The sequence below is a fragment of the Camellia sinensis genome, chromosome 2, assembly GCF_055761805.1.
Source record: "Camellia sinensis isolate YWXY chromosome 2, ASM5576180v1, whole genome shotgun sequence".
NCBI lineage: Eukaryota > Viridiplantae > Streptophyta > Magnoliopsida > Ericales > Theaceae > Camellia > Camellia sinensis.
The window spans coordinates 98,023,314-98,043,572 of NC_138962.1; the positions used below are offsets into that span (position 1 = coordinate 98,023,314).

The 20,259-nt window shown below is 34.9% G+C and overlaps 1 protein-coding gene across 2 annotated transcripts in view; it reads right to left on the reverse strand.

Annotated features, from left to right (window-relative positions):
* Positions 1-795: 795 nt before the first annotated feature.
* Positions 796-20,259, reverse strand: part of LOC114311337 (uncharacterized) — a 28,616-nt gene continuing 9,152 nt past the window's right edge. Inside the window, exons 3-19 of one of the 2 annotated variants that reach the window (XM_082915221.1) lie at positions 19,567-19,725; positions 18,569-18,634; positions 18,387-18,476; positions 17,903-18,208; positions 17,627-17,724; positions 14,123-14,158; positions 11,176-11,296; positions 10,840-11,076; positions 9,459-9,554; positions 9,260-9,325; positions 9,021-9,059; positions 8,793-8,927; positions 4,768-5,129; positions 3,589-3,682; positions 3,063-3,251; positions 1,917-2,034; positions 796-1,227 (exon numbers count right to left, since the gene is read on the reverse strand). In XM_082915221.1, coding sequence (XP_082771347.1) covers positions 1,936-2,034; positions 3,063-3,251; positions 3,589-3,682; positions 4,768-5,129; positions 8,793-8,927; positions 9,021-9,059; positions 9,260-9,325; positions 9,459-9,554; positions 10,840-11,076; positions 11,176-11,296; positions 14,123-14,158; positions 17,627-17,724; positions 17,903-18,208; positions 18,387-18,476; positions 18,569-18,634; positions 19,567-19,725 — 2,193 coding nt within the window. In that variant the 3' untranslated portion in view covers positions 796-1,227; positions 1,917-1,935. Of the gene's footprint in view, positions 1,274-1,916; positions 2,035-3,062; positions 3,252-3,588; positions 3,683-4,767; positions 5,130-8,792; positions 8,928-9,020; positions 9,060-9,259; positions 9,326-9,458; positions 9,555-10,839; positions 11,077-11,175; positions 11,297-14,122; positions 14,159-17,626; positions 17,725-17,902; positions 18,209-18,386; positions 18,477-18,568; positions 18,635-19,566; positions 19,726-20,259 lie in introns of both variants that reach the window. The other variant, XM_082915220.1, reaches the window with a different exon arrangement.

Below are 20,259 nucleotides of genomic sequence, written 5' to 3' on the forward strand. Positions count from 1 at the left end.
TGTCCTTCAAACAAAACAAGTATTCCAGCACAAAGGCATCATTTTTACTTGTCAAACTTTGCAAGACTTCATCCAATATATATATATATATTTGATAACAATAAAAGATCCCTCCCAATTTCATTTACTTTCATTGTTTTATAAAATTTGAAACTTGTACCTACATGTACAAGGGGAATATCAAAAACAAAAATGCCTTATTTCATGGATTGGTTCATTTTATATTAAACAACTTCAAATCTTTGAACTTGAGTTAATTCAACATTATTTTTAATTTAAGACCAATTTATAGTTTTTTTAAAAAATACCTATCAAAATAGGCTTAAGCCATACCCTGAATCCAATTAGTCCACACCATGGGCACGGTAATTAGCAGATGGTGTTCACAACACAAACCATAATCATCCAAACAATTAAGATTCACAGGCAGTTTGGAGAAATATTTTGACATAAAGTTCAAATGATTATAATACAACAAATCCGCATAAATGTTTTCAGAATCAGAAAATTGTCAACATCTTGAAAATTAAATCGAAGCCATGTAAATTCATTACCAAAGTAGCACTCTTTATAACAGACTTGCCATATTATGTTATGTGGTAGGATCATATACACACTCCCATAGCAGCAAACTTCACAGACCATGAATTTTGTACCACACTGCAAATGGAACTAAAGAGCGGTATACAAAAGGCCAATACAATGACTACTATCACTGATGCTTTGCAGCAAACAAAACTTCAATAATTAGTTGAACCTCTCAAAACGAGATAACATGTACAAAAGTAAGCATCGTAAAGAAAAAATATATATATATATCATACTAGTAGGTTAACCGAAACAGTAAATGTATTATTTCCAGGGAAAAATAATCACTTCCATAGCAGTGTGGTTTTTGCTAGGTATTGTACCCCACAACAATACAAATTTTTATGAAGCTTTCGACATCATACCTATACTACAGCTCCCCTCAGGAAGCTTCTTACACCACCGGAATCAAAAACCTTCTATTGCCACGTGCAAACTTGGCCCATAATAATTTAGCAAATATCTTGTAAAAGCTTGCATGTTAGCTAGACAGCTCAAAATTCCTATACCAACTGTTCAACTGGCAAACTGCTACCTGGGATTCTAGCATTTGATTGGCTATCCAGATTTACAAGGAAAATGTAAAAAAGATCTGATCAACACAAGCACCTCTTGAAGAACCAACCACTCACAAGTTATCTACACAAAGCACAAAGTCTTCATTACCATAGGCCTGGGTTCAACTCTACAAATATCAAAAACAAGAAAATATTACTGAAAACACAACTAATAGTTCACTGCTTATAATAACATAACTGCTAGTGCCAAGATTGGAATTTATGCTTTAAACTAACTTTTATGCTTGACAATACACCTCTAGGTCTTATCCCACCTCTTCAATTTTTGGCTTAGGTATGGGAATATGAAAGTAGCAATCTTAAGTAACAAAAATGACAAACTACAGAAGAGGTGACATGGAACCCAAGTCAAGGGTACATTTTTAGATTTTCTAGTCTTGAAAAAATGAGACACCAATTTGGCATAATTTTTCTAACAAATGAAAATGCTGTGTCCCTTTTCTTTCACACAAAAGAAAAGAAGAAAGAAAAGGGATGAGGCATAGTGTCACTTCACTGCCATGATAAATGTTTGTATTGGTCCATTCCTTTTGAAACAATCACTTAGAAGAAAATGAAGTACTACATCCTTCCATGTAAGCAGTGACACTAAAAAACAGTATGGATAAACTCAAAGAAAGACAAAGTGAATGATCAGGAATGCATCATTTATGGTCTACCAAAATAAACTTTCGCGCTACAAAATTGTTTATAGACAACCAAAAAAACGCCAAAAATAAACTACACACATGAACATAGGCCAGTACTCACCCCCCGGATGTCCACTGTGTCACCTGCCCTGCACCACTCGGTAGTTGAGGACAAGGTCCTCTGATTTTTTCCATATATAAGCCCGGACTGTTGCTAGGCTCATGTCAGGGAGTAAAACCTGGAAAAGAACCAGACGTCAGTAAACCACATAGTACCAGATTTTAACTCATGAAAAAACCCCAGAATTGGACCATGCAAGATCATGAAATCCCCAAAGTGAAATAAGTTCAGCACATTAAAGAAAAATAATTAAAAGATGTGACTTCCATGCATAAAAGAATGTGTCAAATAATACAACTGCACAAGAATTTGCCAAAGAAAAGCAAGTTAAATGTATTACTACACTGTTCAGTGTTCAGCTCAGAGATGAGAATTTTTTCATGCAATGAATAATCAATGATGACAAACATAAGGAAAATTCAAGTTAGATGAAGGAAAACATGCAGATGCTCTTATTCTCCTGTAATTCTCTTCATCTATGTATTGATTAGAATGAAAGAAATGAACTCCCCCTAAAAAGATATGGAAGAGTTTGGCAGTGCAATGCATGATTCATGTAGACTATACAGGAAGATTCTGAAATAGCAAATGAATGCAGCAGAATGGAGATCACATAAAACACATGCATCAGACCTCATTTTAAAAATAAAAAATAAAAATTGAAGCAACAAACTACTCAAAAGAGCAACCAAGGCAAATACCTCTGATGCCATGGTTTCGGAATGATAAAATAGTATTTTCTATATTGAATAAAGTTTAAATTGTAGATTGAGTGCTTTTTTCCATGTAAAATTAACGTTAATTTTTCATTATTTTTAGTTGTTTGTGGATTTAATATTCATACACATGAGAAATTAAAAAAAAAATATAAAAAATATAATTTTTCCATATCCCCACCGTGTCTAAATCCTTTTTTTTTTTGTGTGTGGAAATCAGTGAGTCTCACTTCTATATCCATGTCCATGCTTCTTACATTTGACTTGTTTACACTAATCCATAAAAGGACTGCTTAATAGAGTAGCACACTTTCACTGTATGTCCATTTGAAAAAGGAGCTACTTTCTCAATCTTCATTATAACTATAGCAGCCATTGAAGCAGCTATCAGATTGGCTAATTTCACATCCAATATAAGATATTGACTTGCCTGGTTATTACACAAGATTTCTATAGAAGGCTTAATCTTTTGCCAAGGCTTTAACCCAGACCGGAAAGAACCATCTCCTCCAATAGCTGGATGCTGTAACTGCCCTCCTGGCAGTCCAGGAGCAAAAGTTCCATCAGTGTTATCCAATGGTTTGTCAAGAACCATCTTTTCTACAACGTAGTTAATAACCTGCGAAACAAATCAGAAGAGCTAATTTATACTTGAATGTTTACCCCGCATCTGTTGTTAATAAGTGCAAAAATTTAAGCTTAAAAGTCCACAAATTGAACCCCATGCAATATGGGGATTTGCCATGCAGGTATTGGGTGTGTGGACTAGCACAGAACTTGGTTCCAAAATTATGCCCAAAAAAAGATAAAACGAGCCAATGTAAGCTCGTAGTCAATGTCGAAACAATAATAATTAGCTTATGTATCTCTTTCTACAGCCGTTTGTCCTCCATGTAGACGAAGCAAAAAAGCTTTACATTTTATGAAAACACCAGCAAAACCAAACAAAATCTTACTTTATACATTCTCAATATACGAGGCGCACTCAGTTTCCCTTGAGTGAGAATCTGGACGGCTGAACCCTCACATGGATGTAAATAAAAGCTGCATCTGCAGAAATTAGAGTAAATTCAAATGAAGAACATACTAAAACTGGTCAGTGCTACAAAAAGTAGTTTGCAACTAAATGCTTTTAGCAGTATGCTGATACTAACTTTATTAAGAAGTTATAACTTCTGCACTCGAGGAAAGCTAGATCTGTCCACAGAACCATGCAAATAAATATATATATATATATATATATTGGTAAAATAGTAATAATCTTCAATTTATTTTTATTTTTTGCTTGTACCTTCTATAAATTTGTTGCATATTGTACACATAATTATTAATGTAAATCATAATTATTGAGATAAATTTTGAACATTTTTCAATTATTAACACTATTAATTTATTCACTTGTTCCTTACATAGTAAATTAAATTGTAAAATTTGATTAACTTCAACTTTAAAAGAAAATATTTTTCCAGAAGCAATTGTAACTCGTATAGTCAAACAATATTCTATAAATAATTCAAACATTTGGCAAGCAACCAACTATTATTTTTAAATAATTCGCCAAAATTGTTTGTTTTAAACTACTAATACTATAATCCAGTGTTTGGTTCACTAAAATGAAATTGAATTTAATGGAATGGTCATTTCTTAGTCATAAAATTACTATTCCCTCAAAATGGTAAATGATGATTTCATTTGTAATCTTTTTTAGTACATCAAACGTGAAAACGGACATTATGATGGAATGATTACTCTATTTAACTTTATTTTAATGAACCAAATATAACTTAAGACCAAAATAATTAACTAAACATAACTTAAGATCGAAATTATTTTGGGGCCCGAGGTGGCGGCCTTACTCGCCTTACTTCAGCTCATTAGAGTGAAGGTGTTTCTCTAGTGTGAAGGTGTGAAACAGTTCCTAACTAAAACCTTCCCCCAACAGGAAACAACTAATAAATTTATGATCCAAGAAAACCTGTGAGAATGCCTTCAAGAAACGTTTTGCAATGCTTGAAAAGCAAGAAGGCTTTCATAAAGACGTATCATATATGAAAAGCAGAGGTCCTCATATGCCAAGTTTTTTTGCAGATCAAGGCAAATTATGTAATTATAATGCAATAACGCCAGATGTTTACTTTGTATTTTCCCGGGGAGGCAGGCGATTATTCAACACACAATCCAGACACCACCAAGGAAAATCCTTCTCATCTTCAGTTCCATCTAAGTCGGTAATTTTCTTTCTCCATGGACCACCTTGAGAGCCCTCAGTGATAATGGAAGGAGAGGAAGCTGTTGAAAATTCAAACGGAGGATAAACCATAGAATCATTTTCAGCATTACCATCTACCTCAATTCTTGAAAGGGTATGACTCCTAGCAGAGATATCCTTGCTAGATGAAACTTCTCCATTGGCTGAAACTTGGGATCCAAATCTCTGCCTCCTTCTGGTTAACCAATGAGCCAACAGCCCCTTCAGAGTTTCACGAGCCAAATTAACCTGCAGAATTACATAAGATCAATGCAATAAATCAATTTGATACAATTAAACATACAGAAAGTCAACATTATGCAGCTTCCAAGTCATCAGATCCTATTGGTAATCATTAGGCCATCTTCAATTAACCATCCAACGGGGGAAGATGCAATCATTTCATTAACCAAAGGCCAAGATGAAGCTTTTGAGTCAGTATTCTTTTAAGCTCACCACATTTCATGAAATGAAAACATATTATCTCTATCCACTGAGGAAAAAATAATTTTGATGTAGAATGTTGCAGGGAAGAAGAAGAGAGATGAGGATGAAGACGAAGAAAAGGGCCATAGCCCTAACACAAACAGCCACAACCTCAAACACTCCATATCTCATTAATCCAAAAGCTAACTATTATTACAATGCAGAGACCTAATACTTATGGGGCTAAAAACCTAATTCTGAATAGGAAACTAAATCCTAATATTATAGGAAACTTAATCCCTACCTAAATAGAAACTAGGCCTCGTTTGGGAAGGCTCTGTTTTAGCTAAAAAGTCAAAAAGTCACTAAATTAGCCAAAAAGCCAACAACTCATACCAAAAAGTCAAAGATTCTCTTTTCTCTCTACTTTTTGCACATCTTTTCGTAATTAGCCAAAAAGTCATCCCAAACATATTAGTTTTTTTTAGCTCATATTTTAGCCAAATAGCCAAAAAGTTACTAAATTAGCCTGTTCCCAAACGAGGCCTAAATATAACTAGAATCTTGATTAAACAATAAATGAATAAATTAATAAAATTATAAAGCCTCCATGAGTACGATTAGAAATTATGGTATAAACAAATAAAATATCAAAGACCTAAATAAAAATATAAAGCCTCCATGAGTATGATTAGAAATTATGGTTTAAACAGGATTTTATTTCTTTGTTAGCTATTTTTCTATTCCTTTTGGTTTCCTAATTAGACAGTCCTTGTGACTATAAATAGGCCTTATGAAATAGTATGATTTGATAAGTGATTAATTGAGGTGGAGGCATTGATTTGAAATTGTGATTCCCTGTTTTGCTCTCTTCTACTTCTTTGGTGCTAGATCAATTTGGTATCAGAGCCAAAGTAGATCGAAAAGGAAGAGGAGAAAATCAGAGTTGGATTCAGTCAGCCAGAAGAGTTATATTGAATTTAGGGGAGAGAATGCCTTTAACATTCTATGAATGACCTTTTTTGGACATGCCACTCCCATATTGTGATTCTCAAAATCATCTATCTTCTCCTTCCCCAAAAGGAGGATAAGCTTAATGGCTTACTTTTGAACAACGTGGTTGTCATCTTGATACAACCTAGTTGCTTCAAACCATCATCACAATTATCTAAATCAGATCATAGTGGTTGCCTTCTTACGACTATGGAGATTTGATCCGGGAAAAAAACAAATACCACTTTTGACACCCTGATGATTGCAATCACACACAACCACCACCAGCAGGAACATCATTGTGTCGTCGATGGTGACAGTCATTACTGCAACTTTGTCGAGTTCCTTCGCTGCTGCGACACTCGCCAGAGAAAGTTGTTGTCAACCATAGCTGTCAAAGTTGCCTACTTCATCTGCAGATTTCGTCATCGTAGAAGCAGCGCAACACAGCACCTGCCATTGCATTAAACCTTCTCCAGGAAATCAATCATGGCCATTGCCCCTCTCCAGAACTAACACCATCATTGGCCACTGCCTCACATCATCATCACTAGATTCGAGCAAATCCACAATTGCCAAAGCCCTGCTGTCATCAATAGCAATGCCACCTTGCTGTGACGTGAATGTAGGCTTCCCATTGTTTGCTGGAGATCATCTTCACCAATCTTTAATGCTCATTTTGTTGTGTCTTCACTAGAGTTTTTGCCAATGAAGCCAAAGGCTTCGGTCAACTGAGTTCCTCATAGGGGACATTGCAGGAGAAGGGTTAGATTTAAGAATCAACCCAATCAACTCTTCTAACCTTTCATCTGACCCAGTTCCCTTGACCATATACCGAAACCAACACCAACCAGCCCAAGCCCAATTACCTGCAAACTCACCTAAACCCAGCCCAATTTTCCCCCTACTATAAACTGTGTATACTCAAGCCCATTGCACCCCAAAAAAAGCCCATTGCACCAGCTCAGCCCACCCATTGTGACCCAAGTTACACCTTTATTAATTCAGTCCAGTCTCTACGTTGCACGTGTAACACCCACAGCTAATTCTATTCGAACGCCATATTTTATCTCAGTATACACCATTTATATAGTTTGGATATCAACTTCCGAACAAAAATAAAATGTTCGAATATCAACTTTTGAACAAAAACCCTGTTCGATAGTTGATATCAGAACATTTGTATTTTGTTCGGATGTAGGTATCCAAACATCTGCATTTTGTTCAGAAGTTAATATCTAAATGACACAAATGGTGTATACTAAGACAAAGTGTGGTGTGTAAACAGAATCACCCAACACCCACAGCTAACCTTCTTAAGACCCTTCAGTCCCGAACCTAACTCTTTTATCCTCAATTCCAAAACCTATTTACTCAACATTGTTTTGGCCCTAAAACCCACTTTCATTTTTCTCCAGAATTTTTGTCCCAGCTGTTTTCTTAGTATCATTCCAAAATTTGCCAGACCTCAAAAAATCAATCCCAGTATCATCCGTAAATCCTAATCTTACCTTCTCAATCATAAACCCTATAATTTTAAGCCCTAGCCACCAAATTTGATCATAGGGAAGCCTCAACCTTGCTTCAGGTTCCATCGAGTATCAGGTACACTATTGTTCCGTTATACTTTTCTAAATCTGCTACCCAAGTTACAACTCATTCTTCAACAACATTCTAGACAATGCCGTTATTAAAAATGTATACACTTTTGTAAAGATCCCAACTCAATATTTTTGACAAGCAGCACAGAAAAAAAGAAAAAGAAAAAAAAAGGAGAATAGAAAGAACATGGAACTCTATCTACCCATTATGGTCTTCAAACATCTGCAGCAACCTAATGCTGTTAGACGAGATATAAAGTGATTAACTGCATCGTATTTTATTACTTTGTTGTCATTGTTCAACTGCATTGTTTTAAAGGAACATTGAGGCTATAGATTCGGAGACTTGCCCAGTGTGAGAGACAAACACCACTTGAGGCTTGTGACGACGCGAATCTTATAGAAGCACAAACACATATACAAGTCAGATTCTTAATTATCAATTCTGAACAATTACTTTTTAATTTAGATTGCCCTATATAAATGACTCGAAAAGAAAATTTGATTAATTGAATTTAGATTGGCCTTGGATTAAACTTTAGCATTTTCTATTCATACAATTACTTTATATAAGCTCAATAAATTACAAAACTTTTTCAAATCATATTTCTTTCTGAGTAATGCTAGGAATCATGAAAAAAATATCATGAAAATGATCATGAAATATTCTCTACCTTTGGATTACACATACAATAAAACACTGAACACTAATTAACGGATGAAAAATCTTCATGATACATTTCATGATATTTTTTTCACGATCCCTAGTATTATTCTTTCTAGAGATGCCATACATCTTCAAATTTGGTTTTATGATGTTAAAACGAGGCTTAGAAAACACAACAGCAAATAATAGTAGTTCACCAACGTATCTTGACAAACAGATGTGTACCTTGTCATCCTCAGGTTTCCCAACAATGTTAAGGTCAGCTGAATACATTTCTGCAGAAAAGCATTGTGGTGTATCCAAATGGACAGACAAGCTTCCAAGCCTCGTATCCACAGTGAACCATGCAGGAATGCTTACCTGAAGAAGTGAAATAAGTCAGAAGCAAAATACATAAGACTCTTGACTGATGAAGATGCATTGCTTTTGTGGACTAGCATTAGCAATCTATACCATCTCAAACAGTTCCTCTTTCTTCTCATCAAATGAGACCTGAAAAGAAGACAGCAAAAAACTTGTCCAGCAACGAATTACTAGAGTATGACCCAAAAGAAATATATTTCTAACAAAAACATTCCATTTTACAATTTAAACATGACTACCCATCTCGTACCGAGCCAGGTAACAAACATGGTGAAGTCAGATATGAAATATAAAAAAACATAATAATAATAAATAAACACAATTGCAACCTCTCCATAGTCCTTGACCACAATACCCCTGGTGATCTCCCACAGCTTGACTGATCCAGTGGTATCCTATCAAATACAAGTTTCACACATGGGCTTACCGATCAATTTCACCATGAGAAAAACTTTAGAATTCAAAGAAGCAATTGGCCTTGACAAAAAAGAGTGATGAATGAAACATAGGGCAAAGCATCAGAATTACCTTAGTTAAAACATGCCTTCTATTGTTTAAAATTTCATGCTGCACTATCCCTGGAGTACCAGGAATGGTAAAGGATGGTTCTTTATAAACAGGAACCTACAGCATTGTACAACTATCAGTACTTTACTAACAAAACTAAATATCCAACATTTAAAAGAAAAGGAAAAATAAAAAGGAAAAGAAAAACAATAGAAGTACATTTACAACCAACTCCAGCTTGCCAAGAATTTTAATCACAAGAATTTGTTCAAAAGCTAATATCATGACAAAAATAATGGAAAATCACCGAATCAAAATTTTCTATAGATGGTTCAAATTGATTTTATTTTGCCACACTGAATTTCTCCAATAATATTTCACAGGAAAGTTCTGGTTCATTTCACTGCTTGTAAGCTGGTTAAGCATATAATTTCAGGAACTAATAGGCATATATACTTCCACTCTTGTTCCTTCTGTAACCTCATTTATCAACCTTGACGCTCCCCTACATCCTAAACCCTATAGATATCTAGACTATTCAGATAAAGTCAGCAAGAAGGCATGTACACCATGTACACACACACATGTACAATATACTAACTATTTTCTTTCCTCATCTGATAATTTCAATTATATCCCAAAACCAGGAATCTGACAATCTAACAACCAAGAGAAGAGAAAGCTAAAAAATATTGACTTAAATTAGTGAAGATATTTGAATTGCATGACCAAACTACAGAGATGGCTCCCCATATGCTCAATGGAATCATTTATCCATCAACAACACTGTGCAACGATGTTTTTATCAGTTCTAAAAGATGAGTCAAATCAATTTAAAAAGGAAGACTACAATTTCCAAGTAAGGCATGCACATTCAAACACAAATGCCAACCAGTTTCATAAATATATCTCTGATTGTCAACATATTCTGCATTTTACCATTTTGTTGTAGTATTAATAAAATACTTCAATCCATTATCATGAAGCATTAATAGTGTACATTAACTAATTTTTAAACACTCAACGTCGCATGCGATAATATCATAATATGGACATAGAAAAATTACCACGACCATCTTAATTTACCATCTATATCCATTAAATTATTACATTAATGATACCCTCAACATCTACTATTTATCAGAACAATTTGGTTAAAATTACAAAACCCATATTAATTAATGTTCAAAATTCTAACAGCTTTGTATTATGTAAATACATGAGCAAATCCAAAACTAATTTCTAAAAGAGCATTCCATTTTTTCCAAACATTCATGAAAATGAAATTTAAAAATTCGAAATGGAAAAGCTAGAGGATGTCAGACCCTTCATAAGGACTCAATTAAGGTATAAAATCTATTACTAAAAACTATGAAACAGACGGGAAAAGACCATGACTTACAGGGGTAGATCCTTCTAAGGAAGCCCTTGCCCTTGAAAATGACAAGTTTCCAGCCAAGAATGAACCACCTCTTTGAAAGACCTTCTGAGGATTACGACCTTCAGCTGGCCATTTATGTATGGAAGAATCTGTTGTTGCAACCCATATACCATCATCATGCAATGCCAACTGCGAAATAGGATGTTCCTTTGTACAAAGCAATATACTCTCTCTTGTTGCCAGGTCTGTTAAGTATAACTGGAGTACAAACAGAATTGGGCATATAAATACAAGTATGAATGTATGACAAAAACTCAAAAGCAATTTGAATTGGTTGAGTTGTAGAACTGGACTCACAGAAAGGTCTCTCCCACCACTATAAACATGACTAAATGTTGAGGTGCTGGCAAGTGCCCAAACAGAATCAGTATGCACCGCATAGGAATGCACACAACGCTGCTGACCAAGATCCCATAGTCTATTAAATAAGGAGAAGAACTGATCACTTACATGCAGAGTACTAAAAGGAAATAAATTGCTCAGTTTATATTCAGTGCAGCATTTTTAAATGCATAAGCCACATGTTAGACATATCAGTCTTTATCCATGTCTTTGGTAAGACTTGAACCACAGATCAAACAATATGTGTTGCATTAAAGTGGTCACCAGGTAGAGTAAACATAGTGCTAATCTCATGATATGAATATTTCAGAATGTGATGAGGCAGAAAATAACTCCTACCTCGGGGAATATAGTATTTCTCAAATAAGAGGGAGGGAGAGAGAGAGAGAGACAGTCATAGGTTTGTTTTTCACTTTGGGCATAGCATCCCTTGGGACTGGCATGTAACCACGAATATGTATGTGTGTGTGAATGCAATCAAACAACGAATTTCTTTCTAGTCAGCGAACACTACCATGTGTACTGAAAACCCCATGCTTAGCTCCAATACCAACCAACATAAGCTGTGGATTCTTAGTACAGTGAAAGCAAGAAAGAAACCCACCTGTAAATTCTCCTCTCTTATTTATGGGCATTTGTTGATTTTCAAAGTCCAAAAACAATGCAATTGGAGACACGTGACCCAATCCAGGTGAATAATATGAGCAATTTTATGGCACTTGCTATAATTGCAAAAACTAAATCCAAATTAACCACGACGGCAGCTAGGGGTTAGTACTACGGAATGGTTTTAATGGGGATAATGATGAAGGAAAACCAGGATTTCAAGAGCCATATTTCCGTTTCCTTTCTTACACAAGAATTGGAATCTCACAATTGTTCATCAACTATAGTCCCCAAATATGAATCTCCTAAAGCTATATAACAGACCAACAAAAAATGTGTGTGAATGAGATAGTTGCACGCTTAAGGAAACCACAAAAAAGAAATATGATTACAATACTAAACCTAAGAAAATCAATGCCAAATATGAGGACGAGATAATTTTTTTTATTGGTCAATCTGAGGATGCTTCTGATTTGCAAACTACTGCGATTTTGATTTGCGGCAAAACACAAGTGATGGGCTCCTTAATGTTGTATTTGTGCTTCCAAAAGGATAAATGTGTTGAATCAACTTTAGGAGTGCACTCTGTTATTAGAATCTTACGATTTGCGATTTGATTCACGATTCGATTCGCAATTTTTGCAAAATCGATACGAATTTATAAGTGAATCTATTTTGGAAGTGAATCGCACGATTCACAATCGATTCACAATTCGATTCATATTTTACGATTCATGCAATTTTTGAAATTATTGTGTCTGACATATTTTTTACTCTTTTTTTCTCCATCTTTTTAGTGAAAATGACATAATATAACTTCTAGTAGCGTTTAATACCAAAATAACCAACATATATACATGATTTGTTGTTATTTTAGTGATCATGGAGTTTTTAATAGAATCCAATCAGATTCAGATAGACCCAACATATTTTTAACCTTTCTTCTCATTTTTTTTCCCTTTAAAAAATCATAATATATCTTCTAAAGATATTCAAGATTAAAGTTACATTATGAATTATCTATTGCTATTTTATTAAATTGAATATTACATGTGTGAGATCAGTTATACCTTTTAAAATGTTTTAGGTTTTAAAATAAAAGATTCTAAATAATTCTTTCTTATTATTTGCTCAGTGTTACTAAGCAAAGTATGTATGCTTATTGTCCAAATATCAATATCATTGTTAATTATTGTTACTTTAGAAATTGATAGTTTATCTATTTGATTATTATCTTTATTAAGAATGGTCGATAAGAAATATCCAAAAAAGAAAAAAAGGTAAGATGGTGATATTATATAGGAACCTTGTTAATTTCTTACCTATTAAACTACGTGATTATCATTCAAAATAACATTTTCATTAAGTCTGTATTTTATATTCAAAAGATATATTTAATATCTAAATATGTAGATATATGTTTTTAAGTAATTTAAAAAACGTGACCAAATCTTTACGATTCATTATTCGATTCGATTCAGGATTCGGTACAAGGTCATTTCAATTCACGATACGAATCCCAATTTGACAACTATGGGAGTGCATGCATCAGAGGTTACAAGTTTGAGGATCATGGGTTCTTATACTACTACAATACGAAACTCAAGGTTAGTTCTTTTGAACGTAATCACGCAGAGCAAATGAATAATAAAAAGGGAGAATCAGGAATCTTGCATGGAGCACATTATGGCCTCATCAAATGAAGTTTTTGGGTCAATTAGAATCTTTATTATGGTTCATACAAGGAGTTTGATACTGTTGAGTTTTATTAATGTTTTCTCCAGTATTAAAAGTAAGGGTATTTTGATTAACCTTGTTAGGGATAGGCTATGGTGATTGATTGTAGGTCAAATTACATTATTGAATCATTATATTAGGTCTATAATGTTTGAAGTAATCAAAGTTTCTTAAATTCCTATTTTGAAGTTTTAGTCATAGAGAATAACACAAAAAATGGCCCTAACAGGACTAATCATATTCCAAAACTACCCTATCACTAATGGCCATTATACCACACAAAATGCACAGAAGAGAGAGAGAGAGAGAGAGAGAGAGAGAGAGAGAGAGATGTTCATCATTGGTCTAATCAGAGAAAGCAATTAGACGGAAAATGATCCTGTAGGATCCAAATCCAACGATGACTTGATTCTTCTGTTTGCAATGGAAGTTGAGCCCTCACTAAATTCAAGCAGAAAACTAATGGCACACTACAAGAGATTTGCACATATCACAAATTTGCATGTCAAAATATAACGAATTAATTTATTATGGTTAGGTAAAGGAATCTGAAATCAACCTGATCATAGAATCTGATGATCCAGATAAGCATAGCCTGCAATCATGAAGGTTGAAACCATTAGTAACCCATGTAACCGAAAACAGTGTACATATAGTCTAGTAATATTAGACAGCAGGGTGAGCCATGAAAATGGATTGGAAAGACTGCTAAGTCTAGAAAGATGCAACTACACAAATTGGGAATATATTTCAAGCATCCAGCAGGCTTTTGAAATATAACTTTTGAGGATGACATTTTGGGAATTGTGGAACACCTAACCAAGATTGGTGAGACATGAAAAACAGAGAAGAACAATAAACAGGAATTTAAACTAGGGCTATGAACACAGTCACAGTTGTTTCACTGTGATCGGACAGTTACAAACGAGAATTCAAGTGCACTGATTAGTGTCCAGTACTCATCCACACTACCCAACAGACATTCTGTTGCTGAAACTACAAGATATGATAGGAGCCATTTTTTAAACTTATCAAAGACAATAATAGCAACTGTTAGGGGTAGTTTGTGTCAGGAAAGCAAAGAAAAAAATAAAAAATAAGAAGAATGATATCAATGAAAAATAATTGGCTCAAAAACTCATTCATTATGTCTTAGAAAAAATAACTTTGGATATCAAGATAGTGCTTCAATAACAAATAGAATAAACACAAGCACAAGCAAAACTAAATGCTAAAGAATGCAACCAAGCAACTGTCAACGAGTGTTTTGGCTTTTATGAACTCCAAACCTCCACTCCAATTTTGTGGTTTCCTTATTTCATGTCGCCTCTCTGTTTGGTACTTTAATTTTATTAATTTTCTAACTATCCGAAAAACATATCTTTTGTACCCAAATTAGTTACTTTAAACATTCTACGATTTACTACCACATTTTTTTTTTTGGATAAATAAAAGACAATTTTATTAACAAAAAAGCATCAAGATGATGCTAATGAACACATCTGAAAAAATCCACAAAAACACACAGAGTATATATAAAATTCACAAAAGCAAACATAACCGGGGACATTGTCCCCAACACCCAACTATACAGAATCACTAGAAACCGAGCATTCATACGAACCACTGATTCATCCACACCCTGAAAAACACGTTGATTACGCTCCAACCAAATCATCCACATCAAACATAGAGGTTCCAAAGCCACGCCTCTTCCCAGCCCTATCCCCTCTCCAACTATGAAGTACACACTTAACACTCACCCAAACCATACCAAACACCCAAAGCTGATAAGCCATAGAGCAATGAAAAAACAGATGAGACAATGACTCGACATCCCTATGATACATACATCACCAATTAACCAAAATCTACCAACGCCAAATACGAATATCAATCGTGAGAATCCTATCCAACGCTGCCACCCACAAAAAGAATGCTACCTTGGAAGGAGCTCTAGCACTCCAAATACTTCACCACAGATAAATAGTATTTGCACCTCCCACCAAGGCTCGAAAAAAAGACGACACCAAAAACACACCATTAGCACCTTGCCGCCGAAACAATCGTCCCCCTCACCTACCCCTCTTAACACCATATAGAAAAACCATCAAATCCACTAACTGCTCTACCTCCCAATCCTAAGCCTACCGCTGAAACCTTACATCCCAAACCACGCACCCCTCATCCAAACCTAAATAGGCAACCACCACAAGTCGAAAATTTGTTGCGAATAAAGAAGCAAGATTCTGATCCCCACACCATCTATCCTTCCAAAACCTTACCCGCTCCCCCTCCTAATGATTGACTACTACATTGATTATCTTACACAAGATTCCCCTTCCTCAATCTTCTTATGTGTTGAAATTCACTAGCTTGCTTGTTCTCTATCCCCTGTCAACTCCCTGACTATGCTATGTCTCCAAATTTCAATATTGTCACACACTAAAATATTTGGTTTTTCCCTTTAAATTGTCATGTGGACCTCAATTGAGTACAGGAAGAACAAACCAAATTAAGAATCCACCAAATTGCATATGATTTCTTTTTGCCTCTTTTGCTAAATACCAATTTGGTTTGTTAATATAACCACGGTAACTAAGACAAGAACAAACCAAATTAAGCTTCTACCAATTTGCATGTGATTTCTTTTTCCTTTTTTGATAAATACCAATTTGTGTATGATTTTAATATAGCACCTCTTTGTTCAAGTAGCTTAACTTCACAGCTCAATAACATGAATACAAATTAGTAGCCACACATTTTAAAGTAAAATAAAGTAGTGAATGTTTAACCCAATGAGAAAATGTCAATTGCTCAATAAAATATTGCTAAAGATTTTATTTTATTTTTTCTTTTTCTTCTTTCTATTTTTTAGCCTCTTAAAACAATTTCATCAACGTTAAAGTTATGCTAATTTTCATACAAATTTATGATATAGGACCTCTTCATTCATCAGGTTTAATTTTACAGCTTAATCCTACAACCAACCTTAAGTCGTTAAAGGATACCACAAATAAAATATAATTCTTGAAATTAAATGGCAAGCTATTCAACATACACCTCAGCAACTCTCCTCTCTATTTTCTGTATTTTCTTGCTCTCCCTATGACTCCCACACTCTATCTTCTTCTCTTTCAGTTTCCTATTTCTTAAGCTTCCTATCTCTACGATCTCTTCATCTCCCTCTTTCCACCTCTTAAGCTTTGTTTGAAACCAATTCCATGAATATTCCTGATGTCCTATCTCACAAGCTAGATTGTGTTCATCATAGTAGAAGAAGCAAGAGCACAAAAGTATTGACAACGACATCCGCCAATTATTTGTTAAGAAGTTCACAAATTATCTTTGAATATAATTCCCATACTGCTCCTCCAACTAGCATCCATACGGATAAATTCATTGTCATGACAAATAGACGAATTTGAAAAGAAAAGGGGAGGGGGAGAGAGAAGAATTAGAAAACAAATTGCAGAGATGATCAAGCATAAGATACTGTAGAGGGCAGGCAAGGAGAAATATGAAACTTGAACGTGAACCTAGAACAAAAACATCTTTCAAACACATACAAAGATATGCTTTTGCATAAATTCATTTACTTTAGTGTATCACTATATATAGTGCTTGTTTGGCATGTGCTAAAATAGCACAAGCTATTTTAGCACAATATCCTATTTGGGTCACAATCATCTTATTTGGGTCGCATTACCTCTCTACTACATCACTTCAAACCCAACCCATATTTCACGTCTTTTCGTAAAAAGTCAAAAAGTATACTAATCTAGCACTTTCCAAACAACCCCATAATTTAGGCAGAGCACTATGTAATAGATAATGATGAGGACTCCAGCTTTTCACTGTCAAGTCATGGAAGCCTAAGTACTGATTTTTCCGACTTAATCTAGACCCAAATTTCTGGAAAAGTATCAGCTATACAAAAGAACTAGCGCAACAGATAATTGAGTTTCTTTTCACAAGCAGCATAAAAATCAAAATCAAATTAAAGTTCATTAAAACCAATTATGACATAATTCCCAAACAAATGCAGTTATGTTCAACCAACCTGCCAGTAGAATCCAAAAGTAGAGCCCTAATATTATCTGTATGCCCTCTAAGTTTCATGGTCTTAGAACCATTTCTTGGGTCCCAAACACGCACAACCTACATGAAATCAAACATTGCAAGGGGAATTGAATTCTATGATAATAATAAATCACAAGAATTCCAAAAAAAAAATTTCACGGAAACATAGGAACAGACACAATTTTCAGTCATTCGATTGCTATCACAGGAACCAACAAACCTGAAAGATAAAAACTAACCTAATATCAAAATATACCTTCTCAGTCCCACCAGAAACAAGAAGGGTCCCACTATCATTCATTCCCAAAGCATAGACTGACTCCTTATGGCCTTTGGCAGCTATGGGAACATAACCATGAGCCTGAGTCGTATGCAAAGATATGCTGTTGCTTGAGTTAATACTACGAAGGCTAGTAATAGGTAGAGAATTTCCCGGAGCATTGATACCATTAGAACAATCATCTTCTGTTGCATCACTTGTCTTAGAGGTTGGAGTAAGTGCAGCTTCTAAATCCCATATAAAAACCTCACCCCCAAGGCCACCGGAGGCAACAACATTGCTCTATAAATCATGATGCCATAGAAGGATCAGAAACGATGGCATAAAAACATAACATTATGCCGCCAAGCACCACTTGCACTATCAAATAAACACACAACTTGAATAGCAAAGATTATACTGAAGTGAACGTTGCATCCACACAGTAAATAAGGTAAAAAAAATTTGACAGAGAAATTACATTTTTTCGGGCAGCAGCAAGACAAGTAACATAGTCTGAGTGCTGACGAAGAGTTGTGGTACAAGTTCCATCAGAGAAGCAATTCCATGTCTGGTGCATCTCAACAGGTGGAAAAATTAATAAATGGGGCGTACATAATGGATGTATAATGAAACTACTCACAGTTTATCATGTTGACAAACCTTGAGAGTGGTGTCTGAGGAACAGGAAACAAGTGTATTACCGCCTGCAATAACAGCATCATTGACCTGCACAATGCATTCCATTCCATCAATGCTAACATATGTATATACACCTCATAAGATGGAAAAAGTATGAACAAAAATAGTTTCATATCAATCACAAATTTCAATATCGAAGGGTTTTAGAGGTTGTTCAAGTTGAGTTAGCTATTCCACACAACCATAACCAGGTTAAAGTGGCACACAAATAAGACTTCATCAGCAATTGATATAAAAAATAGAAGGGTAAATTACACTTTACCCCCTTAAGCTATCACTAAGTATCACTTGAGGCCCCTCAACTAAAAAACGTTACACTTCGCCACCTTAAAAAACTAACAATTTGAATCAATGTGAAACTTTCGTTAAAGATCCATTACGCAAATGGATGGAAAATTGCACCTGACATCTTAAATATTGTGGAATGCTTAAATAACCTTCTTTTTCCTTCTTTTCTTCTAGAGATGGCAGTAGCCATGGCAACTGTGGTGTAGACAGCCATGACTGCTGATGTTGATAGGAGAAAGGAGGAAAGGAGGAAAAGAGGAAAGGAGAAAGAGGAAAGAAGGGAAAGAGAAGAATAAAATCATTTTAAGCATTTCACAATATTTGAGATGTCATGTGCAAGCCACATATCCATTTTCCATCCATTTACATAATGGATCCTTAACAGAAGGTACACACAGATACAAATTAATAGTTCAAGGCAGCAAAGTGTAGCATTTTTTAGTGGAGGGGAGTGAACTGACACTGAGTGATAGTGCAAGGCAGTAAAATGAAATTTACCCAAAAAAGAAGAGAGAGCCAACATAGCGATGGCTCATGAGGGAGGGAGGGAGGGAGGGAGGGGGGAGAGATATAGAGACCAAATCAAAGTATTTGAAAAAAGCATTCTTCAATTAAATGCCAACTGGAAAAGTGGATAAGAAAATATAACCAGGTGCCAGAACAGAAAGTACCCAATCAACATGTGACTCAAATGTAGCAGAGCAGGTAGCTTCATCTCCAGCCAATGCCCATCTCTTTAAAGTGCCATCACGGCTCCCAGTGAAGAGGTAATCACACCCATCTGTCGCTGATGACTTCAATAAAGCCAAACAATTCACACCTGCACAATGCTGCAAATAGCAAAACATTTCAAAATGGAGTACCACGGAAATCTATTACTCACCTAACGGTAGTAACTCATAAAATGAATGAATCACAGAAAAATTATTCTTATAAAACTAAAAAGCACAAGAATGGGTGAAGAGGAGTTTTCTCGCATACTAGATGGATGCACACATTACACATGTAAAGCCTGTGTGAATTCAGTTTAACTGTCAATTAACTTGGGATCATGGCCAGAAAAAGTGAAAACCTTATTCATCACTAATAAATAATAGAACTTCTGTTAAGATTCAATTCATGATTCTATCTTCCATAAATAAAGTACAACCAAAGTAATATAAGGGACTATTAATATAAAAATTCAAAAAGATCGAAAAAAGGGCACTCAATTCCATGTCGCAACACAGATAATAGAGGCCTATTAGTAGTAGAGCACATGCTACGCCCGAATATAGTTTATTGAATTAAAATTTTTTAAAGTCATGCATAAAAAGTTGCTGATAATATTTGACTGAAGCAGCCAAAATGCCTTAAAACACCAG